Raw genomic sequence first — 18,733 nt, 5'->3', positions numbered from 1 at the left:
GTTGACAGTTAATTCCAACTTGTTTAGTTGAAGACCAACATCAGGGTTTCCCACAGCGCTTTCCTGTTAAGGCGGCCGCCTTAACAAGAAAGAGCTGCCGCCTAAACTAACGTCTTAAAAAAATAAAAATGTAGCGATATTCCCCGCCGCGTCTGTTTCACCCCAGCTCTCAGTAGAAGCTGCAGCGACTGTTGTTGCTCCATGTAGCGCTAAACATCAACAACAACAGCTGCTTGGAAGTCAGCAGTGACAATGCATTCTGATTGGCCGAAAGCACACCGCTTACGCGCAGATCTGTGTGGCACCGGAGCAGTGACAACAAGGCTGGTGACAACTTGATTGAAAATTGGCGAAATACGAGATCAAACAATATGCGTACTTTAGAACATAGAATCGTACAAGCGTACGAGGAACAGCACAGATGTCTGCAGCTTTTTGAGTACTTTAACGAGGCGGAGCGTGCCAGCGTATTTTGATGTCAAATTGCGTACCTGCTACGCAAAATGCGTACAGGTTGGCAGGTCTGTAATTGTTTTCGGCAGTGAAGTTGTGTGCACAGCCATATTTATACATGCAGGTGGAGCAATGGCTTAGAGTGACCCCAGAATCATTAGAGTTACAATTATTCAACTTTGTCCAGTCAGGTTACCTAATTTACCAGCAGCTTTTGACGGGCTCTGGGGGCCCAGATAGCTGTAGAAATAAATGTCTAAGAATAAAATGCCTCAACAAAGAAAATTATAATTTTTATTGAAGGCAAATAGAAAAAGATAAAGTGACTGTCTGAACAAAGAATGTACAAATGATTGAGAGGACCGTGGAATCACTTGAATGTTAATATGGCGCTGACGAAAAAACGGCCAGTGCTTCAAATATAAAGATTTAGGATGAGCAGGTGCACAATGCTTTAAGCACTGAGTTTCATTTTGTTTGCACAAACAAATTAAAGCCATTTCATTAATATCCTGATTACATCTGGTTTCACCCTCACAGAGAGGCAGTGAAAACGTCATATAATTAGATGCCCTATGTGACTAATTAACACAAAATGTGCAGGTATTACAGCAGTGCATTGTGCTAACATGTAGGGTCTAATTAGAAACCATTTAGCTTGACTTGTTAATTTGCCATAGATACTTGGAAACAATCACTTTAATAAAAATACGGAGTTATTATCATCTTATATTTTTTACATCCTTTGCCAATATAGTAGCCAAGTAAATTACTTCACAGGGCTGTCAGGTAGGTCTACTTCATCTTTCTCTGCTGAACGGTTACTGTACATTGCGTTCTTGGGAGTAGGGTCCTCTTTGTTTCACGCCAGCCACAGTCAGCGGCACAAAATGTAGAAAGCACATGTAGCAGAGGTTGTGTTTCATTGTATTAATAAACCAACACAAATTCCAGTAGTGGTGGAGCTGCATATAGAGGGAACAACGTAGTCCATATGTGGATATTGCTTGACCAGATACAAATGCCATCAATATGCAAAAGACTGGTTCTCTCAGTCTTATACAGCTGCAAGTGAATAAAGCCACATGAAACTACTTAAGAAAAACAGATTCGGTCATATTCACGCATGACACAAAAGAATCCATCTCTCTGTTTCTGATTGCACTCCCAGAGGGGAAAATCCACACAAAATAAAGTTAAAACTTTTCTAATTGTCATTTGCAGATAAATTTTTAGCAGGGGGTCAAAAATCAATTTAAATCAAGAATCATATTTGTTGCATACTGAAGGTTATTACAACAGACAGGGGTGCAAAACTACAAAGCAAACCCACTGAAAGCATACAAGTAAAGTGCTCCAAATTATTGGCTACCATTAATTAGTTACTCAAATTACAAAGTAAGGAAAGGAAATAATGAGCTATGGGGCGAGGCCAAAATTGTTAATGAGTTGGGTTTTGAATTTTAATAGCCATTTAAACATTTTAACATTGTTTGGGAAAAAATATTTATTAGTTACCCATGTCATTAATGAAGGCCATGAGCTTGCAGTTAATTGGGGATAACAACTTAACATATGAATAAGCTTTTACTTTAAAACAAATATACTGAAAATTTGCTCTTGTAATTAGCATGGTAAAGGCACATATAGGAAATGCTGAAGTGAACACACCTGCACCTGCACTCTCTCTCGCCATCACTCACATACACAAACACACACACAAAAAGAGGGCAGACAGCTTTATGACCTAGGTCTGGGAAGTTAAACCCATGATAACAATCAATACCACAAGGCTTTATTAACAGCAGACAGGCATTTTGCCCATGGTGAAGGTGGGACATAGCAAATACAGAGGAGGATTTTCCATCTTTGCAACAATCACCATGATTAATGAGCAGGGCTTTTAAGTACACTGATTAATGACACTGACTTAACAAATATACTGAATTTGTTCCTATATTTGTGGGGATATCGTCAAACATGTGAATCATTTGCCTTTCACTTATGGAAAAGCAAATAAGCCTTTGTTTATCAAGATAATCAGCAAGTAGTGGGAATTAAGACATAATTTCACAGTCAAACCTTCAACAGTGAAGGTTATGTTTGTTTCATACACTCTTTGAGAATGTTACAAACTCCACATTGTCCTTCACAGATCTGTATTTGTCCTCCGCTATTTTTGTCTGTTTAGTCACATGCTTCATGTTTTTACACAATTTCAAAAATTGTTTTGAATTTCCGGGAGTTGAAAATGTTTTAAAAAAACAACAGGTGGAAGGAAACCCACCTAGTGACTGCTGTCTTCTCTGATGGATGAGCAAGTCGCCAACTATTTGCCAAATGCCAATCCAACTTAAACTAGAATGTACAGCAAGTCTGTTTTTCATTTAATTTTATTTTGGGAGTGTTTGTTCCTCTGTTTGGCAAAATAGCAATAGCAGCCTAACTAATAAATAATTATTATACTAGTATTACTATGGTACAACAACTAGCCATAGTAGGAAAAGCAAAGGCATTATCAGTTTCAATAAGTCTCAATTGGCTTTATGCACAGCTCCACTACTTCCTGATCTTAAAACAGCAAAATGTTGTTCAATAATGGTAAGACAGGAAATAAAGGAGCTGGCTAAAGTTCAGGAAGTAGTGGAGCTGTGCATAAAGCCTATTAAGACACAACAGTGTGTCAGTGAACCACCATGCACAATCCCACAACCTGAAACTTAAAGCCCCTACAAGGAACTTTCAGTTTTTCTTGATTTTGGCAGCCCCCTTTGGCCAAAAGCAGTAGCATTTTGTCGGAATGAAGACTGCATTTCCCATGAGCTCTAGCGCGTATTGTCGTAAAGACGCTTATCTGGCTCGTGCGTCAGGGCTCCAGACTAACTTTTTTGTAAGCAGTTTTAGGCAAATAACCTTGGAAATGTATTTAAAATACTTAAGAACAGCCGCCTCGCTTTTACACACCGGGTGTTTGCAACTCGGGGCCAAAGAGGAGAACCGAGGCTCGGTTTGTGGAGCACCAGGACAGCTGAGGTTAGTGAGACCTAGCTGCCCCGCCTGCCTCGGCTACTGGCGGAGGAGCTTCTCAGTCCGTGGCTGCAGCTGTGGCACGACACGGTAGTTTGCAGGAGTCTCCTGCTGCCAGAAGTTGTGTACCGTTTGTGTAGCAACAATGAGCGCATTTTCAGAGAAAAGAAAAAAAACATTGTCCCAACTGTGCCGTGGTGGTTATTAATTATCATCCTATACATATTTTACGTACGTCCACAGGAGGACTTGAGGTCTTGAGCCCTGTCACGCATGCCGTCTCCGGTCCAAGTGCCATGAATTATTTTGTCCTTGGTCCGACCCGACTACTGCCTCTTGGTTTCACTATTTAGAAATAGCTAAGCTAATCTTCACACCGATGGGCTCTTGCTGTTGCAGGTCACATAGCGACATCAGCAGAAACTAGAGACTTTTGCATAGTTAAAAGTTCCTTGTAGGGGCTTTAAAAACTACAAGAAATATTGTAATCATTCTTAAATTGTGTTTTACTACTGGCTTATGTCAAAATGTCAACCATAAAAAGAGCCAATACAAATAAAATCCCTGGTGTAACCTAGACTTTGATTAGATACAGCAGGTTCTGGGTGTGGAGAATAAAAGTGTCCAAATTTCATACTGGTAAACAAAAGACTAATGTTCATTTGCATTACCTTTTGCAGTAATGCCATTGATCCAAGATGTGTGCTGCAACTTTGTTGTTTTCTGTAGCATCATAAAAACATTGTATGACAGTAGCCAGGTTCAAGACCTGTCATGTCAAACTAACACAAAGGACGCACAGTGAACAACAATTAAAGCTCCACAAAGAACAAAAAACATTTTAACTCTTTGACTGCCAGCCATTCTCACAGCAGCTTCCTCCAGCTTGCCAGGCATTTTCCAGCTTTTTGACTGATTTCCGTAGACCGACCATATATTATGTACTGTTACTACATACACATTCAACCCATCAAAGGAAAGATGAGGGTCTCTACTTTCCAGCAAAAAAACCTGTTTGTTTCTATCTTGTTCCAGTCTTGTGAAATTGGCAGTTGAATATAGGTTAGTTTAGCCCAAAATGCCATTTTGGCACCAAAATCTTGAGAAAAAGAGGTTTTTGTGTCGGGTGTCATTTTCAGGTGAACCAGTACAATTGGCTCCTTTATATTTTGCTTTAGTGATGCCTCAGCATCTGCACAGTTGTTCTCTTGTAAACAACAACTAAATCAACACTGACAAATGACTTTTGATGACAACAGACAAAACATTTAGCTACTGACACACACTACTGCAGCCTTTTTTCTTTCTTTTCTTTGAGTTACAACTTTTTCTTTCCTTTTTTTTAGTGTGTGTGCGTACGTGACGTGTGCGTGTGCATGTACGTGTGTGTGTGTGTGTGCGTGCGTGTGTGTCTGTGTGTGTGTGTGTGTGCGCGGATCAGTTCGACAGGTTTTTGTAGCCGAAACACGGCGCTTTAGATCAGATCCAGCTTCCTCTGGTCAGCAGGCAGCGGTCTCACTCACTCTCTCTGTCTCACACACACACACACACACACACACACACAGCCTACAGCTCTGGCTGACGTGCCCCCTGAACCCACAGCCACAGACAGTCTGCTCACAACAGACACTCCCACCATCTTTAGCTCCGTTTAGCTCTCGCCACGTTCGCCGCGGCGCCGTCCGCTCCTCATCCACACTAGATCGCGGGATTTTCAAGCTGCTATCCGAGTGATTTCTCGCAAAATCTGGCGACTTTCCAAACGCTCTTGACGACTAACGACGAGCGATCAACGGGGTTGTTGTTACTAACGTTTGTGCTTTGTATCACGGAGCTGCACGGAGCTTCGATGAGCTGCCGAGCCGCCATGAGCCCCGCCGCCGCCCCCGAAGCTCTCACCGGCGGCCAGAGTCACCGAGCGGCGCCGCTGCAGTCAGACACCCGCTCCGCTCCGTGAGGGGGGGGAAACACGCTATATTTTTTATATTTCTCAATCCAAATGTGTTTTTCTGCAGTTTATTTTGATGATACAAGTCTGATCTTCACAGAGGAGTAGGGCAAGACATTCAACATGGCGTTGCCATTAAAAAAACACTAAGACGAGTTATCTCGTCTTTGGCAGACTACGCTTGGATTCGCTAAGACGAGATAACTCGTCTTTGGCAGTGAAAGAGTTAACTTCAAAAATAAAAGCAAAAACAAAAATATTCCCAAGACACAAAACAAAAATTCCCGAAATTCCAATTTGGGTTTTCCTTTGTAATTTTTATCTTTTCGTTTTTATTAGTCAAAGTTCAGTTCAGCTCACAAAATGGAAAAAAAATCTCTAGCCTCAAAAATAAATAGTAAAAAAAGAACAAAAAACTGTAAAGTAAAATAATTTCTCTGCACTCACACTATCATTATCATACCATCAGTATGTCAGTCCAGTCCAGTCAGCAAGTGATCCAGTCCAGAGAGTTGCTTAGTTGTGGATGAATGACCACAAACAACAGAGTGGAACGTGAAGCAAATTGTGAGTGTACGTATGTTTTGTTTTTTTGGTTTCTTTCTTTAATGAAGGATGACTGTCAATGACGGATGGATGACGATCGGTGAGGGATTTTCCAGCTTTGTGTTTATCGCAATGAGTACTGAAATGGCAATCGGGTGCCACCCAAGCTGAGCGAGTACTCGGATATTGGCTACAGGCCTAGTGGCTTACATTCAAATTACTATTAGTTTTACATGCTCTTTCTGGAGCTCTAGTAACGACAGGTCAGTGACCATTTTGATTGTAGCAGTTAGTAGATTTCACACTGGGTGAGTGGGTGGGTTGGGCTTGCTTCATTGTGACATCACAAAGTTACAGACGGCCTAATGGCTTGTTTCAAGGAAGGCACAGTATTATTCCTAAATTGTAAATAATCATGTACACTATATTTTCAATTAAAACACTACTACCACAATACAGCATTAGAAAATACCACTGGTTGTGACTATACTGTAGGTATCACTAATGCAGCGGCAACATCTTGTGTTCCATGCCTACTGAATGGGAAAGCGGTCTCAGACTTTTGGGCTGCACTGTACAGTCACAGGACTCCCATCATGACTGACGGCTGAATGTATTAAAACACTGCCTTAAGTAATCAGTTTAGCCCTTTATCCTCATTTTTTATTCCCAGTGACTCCCACCTGTATAGATGCACAAAGACAGGCATGCACACACACACACACCAAAGATCAACAATCAACAACTAATGGTGTACCAAGAAAATGCCAATCAATAATCTGTACTTGTACTTGTTCAGAGATGGAAGAAGTCGGTCTTTGCCAGGGGAAATCTACCTAGGGAAATCAAGTTTCTGAAAAAAAACATGTTTCTGCTTCATGGAACCATCAAGAAAGCCAGTTTTCAGCAGACTGTAGACTGACTGTAACCTGGTTAAATGTCAGTCCAAACCAATATGGGTTTGTAGGCTATTTTTACACCATGTAATACATACTGTATTTCTTTAGCTTTTAGCAGGAAAAAAAGAACCAGAATCGCTACTCATCATGGTTTTGAATGCCTGATCTAGCAGTAGGGAAGAATCGATACTTTGGAAACAAATGGGCCAAAATTCTGAAAATTGTGATGGTGCTTGACTGCTTGTTTCCTACACTACTCAAGTGAGTGCAGCAAAAGGTCTGCAGTAACTTTTGGTAAAAGCAATGCTCTAAATAAACATTCACAAAGCTTATCATTATCTTGTTTTGGATAATGTTGCAAGGCAACTTTTTTTTAAATCGGTGTTTTCACACCATGGGTCTGTCATCCTGTTAGTCGATTTAAACTACTGCCGGCACACTGACCACACAGTGTGAAAGTGTTGTTATGTAGGTAGCAGCCTTTCTTTTGCTGTGGTATTTAATCTTCTATCAAGAATCGAGGAATATTATTACTGCTGGTAAAGTTCTGGTGTTGTGACATTCCTATCCATCAGTAATGATGTTATTCACATTTTCAATGGATTCTTTTAAGAATAGCAATAAATGGCAAAATCAACATCAATATGCTAAAATAATCAATTAGCTGAGACCTGCAATAACTCTATTACTGTATTAATAATGTTGGCTATTCATCGAGCAAATTTTGAGAACAACCGCAGGTTTAATCTTCAATGTACAATACAAAAAGGGTTACAGGAGTATTAACCTTCAAATGTGGCAACCTCATTGTTAATCACCGACTTTACAGCTAGTCCATCCACACAGATGTTCGCATTTGCTATCCTCGACAAAAAAAAAACATTTTGGTCATCAAAGTGAAGGGACTAATTGATGGACAACGTAAAAGAGGGGAGGGTGAATCTGGAAACCCTTGTCCGTGTGCATTTTGTTCACTGATTTGTGATGAGCAACTCATTAAGTGGTTCAAAACCACATGGGAATGAAGTGCTGGAAAGACAACAGTCTGTTATAGAACCACCGAGTCAGTTTCGTAACATTAAGTGACTCCAGCTTTCAATAGCATGACAGTTTTATGGTTGCATTGTGCAGCCCACCATTCATACACAATTCTGCGCTCAACGTATGCCAAACCCAGACTGCCCGCCCCCTTTCATGTAGCATGGTAAACAGGGGTCACCTTAGACTGAGGATTAAATTAAGCTAGCAAACACCTTGGCAGACATTTAGCCCTGTTCAGCATGACTAATTTCTTTATTTTTTAATTTTTATTCTTACAAGGATGACTATCTCTCTTCTCACTTAAAATACAAGAAAAAATACGAATGCTAATTTTTGAGTGGATTCCAAGGTTGAGCACTGTCCCTGTCTTTAACATGCCTTCATTTACGGGATGCAATTCTCTCACATGCTTCTTGATTTTGTGATAGTCTGACAAACAATGCACACAGGCGTAATTAAGATTGTTTAGCTATTTCAGTACAATCAATATGAGTCTTACGTTTTTATGCCTGGAAAAGAGAAAAGTTCTGATATTTACTAGTAAAACAAACAATAAAAACTATTAACTAGTAACTTATTTTAGCATAATTTTAAGTAAAATATTAGGATACAATGAATGTGTACCATATATGGAGCTGTGCACTACTTCCAGTCCCTGAAGAATAATAGTTGAACTGTATACAGTTTGCTTACACTGCATTGCTCTGCTGAGGGCCAAGAACAGTCATATCTCAAATCCCTTTAGACTGATAAGGCATCTTGAATTAAATGGGATTGGTAGTCAATGACTAAAGCAGGTAATCCCCCAACCCAAAAAAGATGATCGCAAAGAGAATTCATTTCATTGATAAGACTAGTCATAGGAGAAAAGAAGAAAATATGCCTTTAGCATAGTCTGTAATCTTGTCTCTTCGGCACTATGTAAGGCTGCAATTAGCTCCCTGTATTATGACAGTAAGATAGTACAGCGCTCTTCCCTGTCACTGCTGCATCCTCTCTGATGTTGAAATAAAATGACAGAAAATTATTCAAGATATATTTTGATAACCAATTTGTTTACCAACCATTGCTGCTTTCCTCTTTTATTTCACAAGAAATATCTTTTGGGGCAGCTGGAGCTGATTGCGCAAAACATATCGTCATTTGAAAACCTCACTGTGGGCTCTTAAGGTGGACTTATTAACCATTTTCTTACAGACTTAATGATGAAAGTTACCATCAGATGTAAATCCAGCCTCTAAATTAACCACACAAGTTTAGTCTCTGTGCACTTTAGCATTAACAATGTCCTTTTAGTAGGAGCTGTGATCCTTCTGTAACTGAAACTGAACCTTTTGTGAAACTATACGTTTGTTGTGAATTTAAGATTAAGTGATGGTCATTGATATAGTTAACCACTTAAATTCAATTTGCAAATGTTTACATGAGCAGAATAAACGTCATCCCCCATTTTGGAGCAGTAGCCTATATGACATTTATTAAATGCGACGCAGATGCATTACAAAACTCAGTTAAAAACAAATTAGTTCCACTCCAAAAACGGTTGTTTTGTTCATAACAGTAGCTCTAGCCTGGAGGACTCAGCATAGTTCGGCAGTATTAGTATTAACCATAACATCAGTAGTAAATATATAGTTATGTCCATCAAGAGTATGGCATGCACTGTCGGTGCACTGCATTCCACGGAGATCCAGCAACGCCAAAACAGCCATGGTTGGACAAAAATGGTCACACTCAAACAAGCTTAAGACACCATTTTGAAAATCCACCGATTTCTAGATAACAACTCCGAGATGCCATCTTGCCAATTATCACTAGATTAGCTACAGTTAGCATGGCTGTTCAACCATTCCCGAAGCACCCCGTGTAGAAATCTGTGTGGGTCACATACTACTAATACTAACGTTAGCTTAGCTCGGTTGCTAGCCTGAAAAGACAACAACCGCTAACCCGCCGTAGCATCCCCGCATCCCCCAACACACACACACACACACGCTGCTCAAATAGCTAATTAGCGAGCTAGCTGGGGCAACATTAGCAAATGAGAATAAAAAAAAAACGTTAATAGAGAGATCACAACCGGGGCTATATTTTTTAAACCACTTGGCTGCAAACCACTCACGGTAAAGGCCATAGCAACCGAACGGTTAGTTTCAGTTTGATTCCGCTATTTGAGCTAGCTCCGTTAGCTTAGCCCGCTAGTTCCCCACTGTAGCCAGCACCACGGAGGACAATTGAAGGGATACGGAGGAGGAAAAAAAGACAGAAAAAAAGGAACAAGTACTAAAAGTCGACACATGGACATCCCTGCCCTCCATAATAAAACAACGGATGAGACTCACCAAAGCCACTCGGTCGGACAATACAATAAAAAAGAGATTCCCCGTGTGTGTACGTGCTCTCTCTCCCGTGTTGTCTGCTCTGCTCTGCTCAGGTCGGTGCGGACTGGCTCTGCTGCTACAGTAGCGTTTTGTCGGGCCAGTGGCGCTGGGAAGACAGCTTTCACCCGAAGAGACGGCCACCGTGTGGGGGATGGGGATGCACTGCCGGGAGGGAGGGAGAGCGAGAGGGAAAGGGAGGGAGGGATGCAGGGATGCAGAAGAGAGAAGGGGGCCCGCTCCATAGATAACATAGCCTACACTGTAGTAGAAATGATAATAATTATAGTAGTAATAATAATAATGAATCACTAACGGTTCTTAAATGACTGAGAGAATGACCTTAGTTTTTGTTTTCACTTATATTGCAGGATCTCTAGGCTACTCATTCTCTCAACAATGAAGCCTTGATGGTCAGTGTAAATATAGACAACTACCGCAGCTTAGACGTCTGTGGAAATAAAAGAAGAAGTCTTATTTTATAATATATTTATATGCCATTGTTGCTTCTTTGTTCTTTACTGTGTTTTGTGCACTTTATCCCCGATTGACTGCATGGGTTGTGTTGATGATAGGCTAGTTGAGTGGTAGTATGTCGTGTTAGTTTACAGATCATTATCTTCAGTAGGCTTGCTACTAGGAGGAAGACACACTGTAGTGGTATTAGTGAGTGTTTGCCTGCTGTTATGCATCCTCCTTTGTAATCAACATTTCCAGCCAGGATAGTGTTTGGTCAGCAGCAGCAGTAGCACTGTGGTGGTGAAACGGTACTGCAACACAACTGGAGGCTTTACTTTCACTGGTTCAGATTCAGTGTTTTTGCCTAATGCATAAGCACGTCCACCACTGTCCACAAATCTTTCTTCCCAGCAAGGCAGCGCCATCCTGTGGTGAGGAAATGTATTGCACAGCATGCCTAAATTTCCCGAGGACACGGCCTATTGAGCCCCATGGCTGTTAACACACACACACACACACACAAAGAGAGAGAGAAAGAGAGAGACACACACACAATGAGAGAAACTAATCATTATTAAAATTATTAAAAATACATTTCAAAAATGTATAGCCAACGAAATGTCAAACAAACTGAACATTAACCATGGAGAGACTATTGCAGAACTTTGGGCTGGTTTGAATTTATCTAGCCTACATGCCCAATGAATATGATTGAGTCTGTAGTTTTATTTGCGTATTATGTTAAATAAATAAATAAATAACGCCATGGCTGCCTGGATAACTAATGCAAACAGTTACAGCCAGCAAACCAGGACGTAAACAACATAGTTAACAACATATTCCACCTATCCATCCACCCTGCATTAATATACAGTAGGCTATGTTGCAACTGTTAAAGATAATTTGTAACGCCTGACAACTAGCCCGTAGACGTGAGGGTTTTGAGAATTGAGCGAGAACTACAATTCCCAGCTGTCATTGCGCCAGCAACCACCGCAAACAAAGAACTACACACATGCACACAACTGGTGCGGGTTTATAAAGGGGAACATTATAGAATCACCGTTAGCAAAGCGCTGTACTTTTCTCAAAGATGATGTTAGCAACATTTTTAACCGTGACAGACAAAAAGCTGTCCGAATCCTCGCGTGATTTCAGGTTTCCGGAAGTTGGAATGGCATGAGAGAGAACGAGAGAGAGAGAGAGCTGTCCGAGGTGCTGACACTGTGAGTAGTGCTTGTCCTGCCTCAGACCATACCGGTAGGCTATATTTTAATTCCTACATTAGTATACCGTTGACTTTTAATAGCGATACATCATCAAAGGTAGTGTCTTACATCTTGTTATTTAGATCTGAGTAAATGTGTGATGGTGCTTAATGTGATAAACACAAGCCAAGCTCTTTTCTTAAATTGTTCTCAGTAATATGCTTGTGCTGTAGAGTGATTCCAAATCTCAGTTATGCAGATGTGGGATACATTTTTAAAATGCATTTAATGCTTCTAACACACATATTTAGGCTACACAAAATGTCAGGCTGAGACTCACTAGATATTTTTTGAAAATACAAAATGACCTTTGGATTTATCATTAGATTTCATTCATTTTGAATTTTATCTTGTCTTTTATTCATGTTGTCAGAATTTTGGGAAAATGGATGAAAATCAAGAGTCATCCTCTTGTGCCCTCAATGCCCACAACTCCAGCAACAGCCCTCCCAGTAGTGAACCTGGCAACGCTCCACAATGCAACGGGGTCCCAGAGCACCGGACCCTGCTGCGGGTGTCTGAGTCCCATGGACTGCAGCTCCTGGGCGTGCTCAGATCCTTGAGGGAGCGAGGTTTGCTGTTTGACTTCACCATTAAGGTCCAAGAGAGCAGTTTTCTCTGTCATCGTTGTGTTCTTGCAGCATGCAGTGATTTCTTCAGGTATCTATCTATCTATCTATCTATCTATCTATCTATCTATCTATCTATCTATCTATCTATCTATCTATCTATCTATCTATCTATCTATCTCTATCTAATCATGTGTCAATGCTCTGTATAGGGCTATGTTCGAGGTGGACATGCGAGAGCGTGGAGATGGTTCAGTGACTCTGGGTAACCTGTGTCCAGAGGCAGTGGGTTCATTCCTTGACTTTGCCTACTCTGGAGAGGCACTCATCACCGAGAGCAATGTAGACATGCTGTTTCAGCTTGCCTCATTTATGCAGGTACCAACACAACTATTTGTGCTCACCAAACATCTTTGTCATTCTTTCCTTTCTTCCCCTCTCTTAAACGTGCATCATGTCATCGTGACGAGAAAATGCAGGGGCGTGAAGTGGTTTCAGCCTCATGTCACAGGCGGGGGCACTGCAGTTGCTGAGTAGCCTATATGATTTAAAAAGCAGAACTTAATCGTCAGAAAAGACACCACACTACACCAAAAATATATTCAGATATTTCATGATCTTTAGACAAATATCTGGGTAAGTATTTTTTGGTCCAGGTTGTGCAGTTACATTGTCTGTGTCATTGTGTATCACAACTAGCAACTGGCCTGGCACACACTTTGTCAACAGTTCAAATATTGATTACTGGAATGAGAACAAAATGGAAATTCAGAATGACGAGGCTGATGCGAATTTTGAAAGAAAGAATTTTACATGAATAAGCTGAGCCAATGATAAATATGTACAAAAGCATAATGCAATAATAGAGTACAATAATACTCTACCACTCTGCTCCCCAGCACTCTTCAGAGCTTATTTAAAACAGCCAGTGGTTGAATTAAATTATGCAGGTCTTTTTTTTTTTTTGATGTTCCTACAAGATCTGCATTTCAGTGTTGTTCTTATGTTGTTCTTTCCTCAGGTATCAGTCCTGTCTAAAGCATGCAGTGACTTCTTGATAGGAACAATGGATCTCTGCAACTGTCTCACCCTCCTGTCCCTCGCTGAGGGCTACGGCTCGGCCTCCCTCCTCAGAAATGCCAATGAGTTTGTGGTTCAGAACTTCTTTGAACTTTCCAAAACCCAGGACTTCCTGGATATGCAGGTGTGACTTTAGAAAAAAAGTGTTTTTTTAATCAGAAAAGCAGAAGCTTATGTACAGACTACATATTATGTATTCAGGTTATGCCCTCTGTAAGCCTAAGCAAGGACTTAAACTGTTTTTCTTATTCCCAGTAATTAACATCTCAGCTCTAAATAGTATTTTGTAGTCAGTAAAGTGTAACTGCAACTTCTGGTGATTTACATAATAATGTATCAATTTTAAAGTAGAGGGCTACTAAGAAATATATGGCACCCACCTTTGGCGATAAGCACTAAGGGTCTGATCTGGTTTGCTTGTATAAAAACTTGTAGAAACTTGATACCACCAGCAAAAAAATGTGCAAGCTGATCTACTAATGGTGTGCACTGAGATTGAGTAAAACAGCATGCACTGTCCGTTTAGCACAGTGGTCTTAATGAATATGCAACATGGGGTGTTTCTGCCCAAGTGAGCAAAGTACTGGGAGGAGAATATGCAGATTGATTTAGGACACACAAGTGTAATTTACTAACTCTGGTAGTCAGTTGCGGTGACTGTGACTGCGTCTGCGTCTGAATTTCCTACATTTGAAAAGGATGTGCTAATCAGCTCAGCATTATGCACAATGGCTGCTCTTAAGGGGATGTAGGCACAATTTCAGAGTACATACAGAAAATAAGTTTCTCACACGTGTTTACATTTTTTGTAATGACGGGGGATAAAATAATTCAGATATATCATCTATCAGTCAGGTCATTTTGGAGCTGCTGGATGAACTAAATACTGATGGAGCCACTCACACAAATGCACTAAACTAATCTAATTTCCAGATACAGAGTGTAACGGTGTCTCTATAATTACATTGAAGAAAATCATAATATCTGGTTGTAATGGTTTAGGGTATTACTTTTCTTCCAAACTATTTCTACTGTTTAAGTTGTAATAAAATTATTTTACATTAAACTGAATCACTCAGTATTTTACTATTTCAATTGTGTCTTATAGGTGAATGTGTTGGAGGCATGCCTAAAGTCAGATGTTTTAAACATGCCCAGTGAGGAGGCAGTGGTTGTGGCACTTCTTAGATGGATACGTCATGATCTCCCGGGAAGACAGAAGTTGTTACCAGGGTTGTTGTCTCTAACCAGACTGCACCATCTACCTGCTCCGGTGCTAAAGGTATGAACATGCTGCAATAATTGTGATTGTCTGATCTTTTCATGTTCTGTACTCACTCCCTACCTTCTCTTCCAGACTCTTCATGATTCAGACTCTCTGATCTGCAGCGATGAGTCCTCACTTGTCCTTTTCTCAGAGGCCCAGAGCAGACAGACTCAGTACAACGGCCTCCTCACTGATGCCAGGCCAGCAACCGCGCAGAGCTACATCTATATCCACAAGACGGAGGAGAACGGAGAGATCCGCCACACCTTCTGCTATTGTCTGGAGACAGACCGATGGAAAGAGCTGCAAACAGGGCATGGGGAGGGGGCAAGCACACTGCCGGACCCACCAGGATCGTTCCTTACCAGCTATGCTGAGAAGGTATGGTTTGGGATAAAAATGCCAGAACTGCTGCGCTCTGGGACAGTTTTAGCCTTTTTGGCTTGTGACCCTTTAAATTTAAGTGATGCAAACCGCTTTCACTGCAAAAACTCAAAATCTTTCCAAGAATGTGTTATTTCTAGTCAAAACTAATCTCTTTCCACTTTAAATAAGACTCATCGCCTAAAAATTAACTTATTTTTAGATAATTTTCACTTGTTTCAAACTAATTCTCACTTGAAATAAGTAGAAAAATCTGCCAGTGAAAGGAAGTTTTTTGTGCTTGTAATAAGAAAGAAAAACTTGCTCCACTGTCAGATTTTTCTACTTATTTCAAGTGAAAATATGCTTGAAATAAGTAAAAAGTGTCTAAAAACAAGCTACTTTTTATGTATAACTATAAATATACTTATTTGAGGTATAATGAGATTTGTTTTGACTAGAAACAAGACAAATATTCTTGGTAAGATTTTGAGTTTTTGCAGTGTTGAAACAGTGCCTATAAATAAGGTGATAATGTTAAACCAATGACACATAAAATAATCAATAATCATCTGGCAAAAAATAAGAACACTGTCATACATATTTCAGATCCTTAAAATTAGAATCCAGAGGGGCGGTGCGTGGCGCAGTGGTTAAAGCGGCCGCCCCATGTAGAGGCTACAGTCCTCAACGCAGGCGTCCTCGGTTTGATTCCCGCATCGGGCAGGACTTTCCTGCGTGTCATTCCCCCTCTCTCTGTCTATCTCACTATGAGCTATCAAATAAAACCAAAAAATATACTTAAAAAAAAAAATTAGAATCCAGATTAGTTAATGATTACGACCTTCCTCCCCACAATCAAATAGTTTTGAGTGGGATCAAGGGATTAACTGTGTTTTGAAAATTTTATAACTACATAGTTTCTATCATGTTCTCAGTTTCACCATCTTATCCTCTCTACACTTGATATTAGATGTTTATAACAGGTGGCTGTCGTGGAAACTGTTGCCGGGCAGTACGTCTCCATGTGGCGGAACCATTTCACGACGCCACCGATGAGGTGTGGTGCTTCTGTCCCGTGACCCTAACCTGCAGGCCTGTGCCGCACATGCTGAAGCCCCGCACCATGCACACAGCTGTGACCTGCCTGGACAGAGTGTACATCATCGGGGGACGGACCAAGGGATCCAGAGGAGGGGCTCCTCATCTTCTGGAGGTAACAGCGACTCCCTCATATGTGTGTGTGAACAAATAAATAGTAGTATGAAATGTGCAGGGCAAATTCTGATGTTTTCTTACCTAATCTAGGTGGAGTATTATAACCCTCTGAATCAAACCTGGTGCTCAGTCAGCCCACTGCCCACTGCCATCTTCTACCCTGAGGCCAGTGCTTGTGGCAACATGATCTACACTCTTGGATCAGAGGTGGAAATCACAGACTCCTTCAATCCCTCACTGGACTGCTTCTTCTGCTATGACGCCCAGCAGGACCAGTGGAGCCGTCTGGTGGCAGAGTTCGGCCAATTCTTCCATGCCACACTGGTCAAGGCGGTGTCAATTCATAATACACTGCACCTCTGTGACTTGTCCACTTATAAGGTATTGATGCATGAAGGCACTGTTGTTGCACTGCAGTCTAAAAGCATTAAAAAAGGATTGTGTAACCTACTTCAAGGGCACGTCTCCCAAGAACATTTTAAAATGTCTCCTTTCTCCTATCTAGGTCTACAGTTTTTGTCCAGAGACCTGTGTGTGGAAGGGTCAAGGGTCCTTTGAATGTGCAGGGTTCAATGCTGGAGCAGTTGGTATGAGAGACAGAATCTACATCCTGGGTGGAGACTATTCCCCTGATGAGATCACTGATGAAGTTCAGGTAGGAATGAAAATTCACCCTTTTTATTCTCAGAGGCCTGTATTTACTCGTGTTAAACTAAGCTTAAATTACAAGTTTTATGAGCTAAAGCTGGAACCCATCTAATAGAATGAGACATTTTCTAATGTTAAATGTGTGAGGAAGTGATCAAGGAAACACTGGCATAAAAGGATCCCATTGAAAAAGACAAAGGTTGCAATAGACAGCTTTTGAAATCAATATTGACGCAATAAATGAATTAATACTACTGTGTATGTGATTTAATATGTAATAATATAAGGGAAGTGTTGACATTGAGAATGGATGGGGAGAGAAAGATTATGAGATAAGGTAGTCATTGTATTTGTCTAGAAGATGAAGGAGACTTAAGGATCATCTTCAGGCGTTGTGTCACTCAAGCCTATTAAGGGCAAGATTGGAGAGGTATAGACTGAATAAAACAGGATTAAAGGAGTGATGAGAGGATGAAATGATGAATGGGTGTTTTAGCACTTTAATTTACAATCAATGTGTTTTCTTGTTACCTGCATAGGTGTTCTACAGTGGGAGGAGTCAATGGGAGGAAGTGGCGCCCATGCCTAGAGCGCTCACTGAGTTCCACTGCCAAATCATCAGCTTCAACAGATACAGAGACCCATGGGGTGGGGCAGAGTGAAACACAGAAGACACACAATAATGCTCATTGCTCAAACCAAACATGTGAGTGGATGTACATGTGCGTTACATGACGTGAGCAACTACCAAGGATGAGTCTCCCTTGCTTTTCAACCCCGAATGCATGATGGACAGCTTACACTTCAAGAAGAGAATGACAATCAAGAGTTTGTCTCCAACTAGCACCACATCTCATCCTACAGATCATCATAACACAGGAGCACCTGAGCCAAATAATTTATTTATTTTTTTATTTCAGGATTTGTTCCTTGAAATTGTATTTGTCAAACACCTGCCGGCCGTCATAGGCTCTTTGTTGTGTCAATCTAGATATGGTCCCTCCCATGGAGGAACCCTATTGAGCAGATGATTATTTAACAAATGCTATTTTAGTACATGAATATTTTTCTTGTCTGTTTAATATGTTTCAAATGTAGAATTCACTCAGAGAATAACTTACGGTATCTGTAAATTTATCAGCTCTCTTCCAAATAGAAGATAGATGAATAGACTTTATAATATAACACTTTAGAGGCTCCATTTACAGCCTTCACAAAGAATTCAGCCTCCCTGACCTTTACCAAATTTGGTGATTTTGCAGCCTGAATGGATTAGACTATTTTTGTGCTGGCAACAGTACATAAGGGTCTCTATGGGCACATTACCATATAAGACATCTCATGAGATGCATGTATAGTGGACTGTTTGAAAGCCCTTTCACCAAATTGTGTTTTATTTGATTTTATCTGATTGTAAAGTTTAGAGAAGACACTTTGTTTTGCAATATTTTCAGAAAATGGCCCTATATCTGGGCTTTTACATGTTATTTTCATAATTGTCCTCTCTAAATTATTTTCTTTTTCTGATAGAGATCTGCCTGTGCATATTACTCAATTTACAACTCAGCT

General features: G+C 40.6%; 2 protein-coding genes across 3 annotated transcripts in view; one reads left to right on the top strand and one right to left on the bottom strand.

Moving 5' to 3' along the window:
- Positions 1 to 10,409, bottom strand: part of fam168a (family with sequence similarity 168 member A) — a 34,150-nt gene extending 23,741 nt beyond the window's left edge. Inside the window, exon 1 of one of the 2 annotated variants that reach the window (XM_083984776.1) lies at positions 10,257 to 10,409. The gene's annotated coding sequence lies outside the window, so the exon portion shown is untranslated. The remainder of the gene's footprint in view (positions 1 to 10,256) is intronic. The other variant, XM_083984775.1, reaches the window with a different exon arrangement.
- A 1,995-nt stretch (positions 10,410 to 12,404) lies between these two features.
- kbtbd3 (kelch repeat and BTB (POZ) domain containing 3) lies at positions 12,405 to 17,826 on the top strand (the record flags this gene model as incomplete). The annotated part of the gene is made up of 9 exons (XM_083984468.1): positions 12,405 to 12,679; positions 12,801 to 12,966; positions 13,610 to 13,792; positions 14,777 to 14,950; positions 15,026 to 15,316; positions 16,272 to 16,514; positions 16,607 to 16,897; positions 17,022 to 17,171; positions 17,704 to 17,826. 9 exons carry the CDS (start codon positions 12,405 to 12,407, stop codon positions 17,824 to 17,826), a joined length of 1,896 nt encoding a protein of 631 aa, XP_083840594.1.
- Positions 17,827 to 18,733: the final 907 nt, after the last annotated feature.

Source organism: Trachurus trachurus, assembly GCF_905171665.1.
Source record: "Trachurus trachurus genome assembly, chromosome: 13".
Taxonomy (NCBI): Eukaryota; Metazoa; Chordata; class Actinopteri; order Carangiformes; family Carangidae; genus Trachurus; species Trachurus trachurus.
This window is presented reverse-complemented; position numbering and strand designations above follow the sequence as displayed.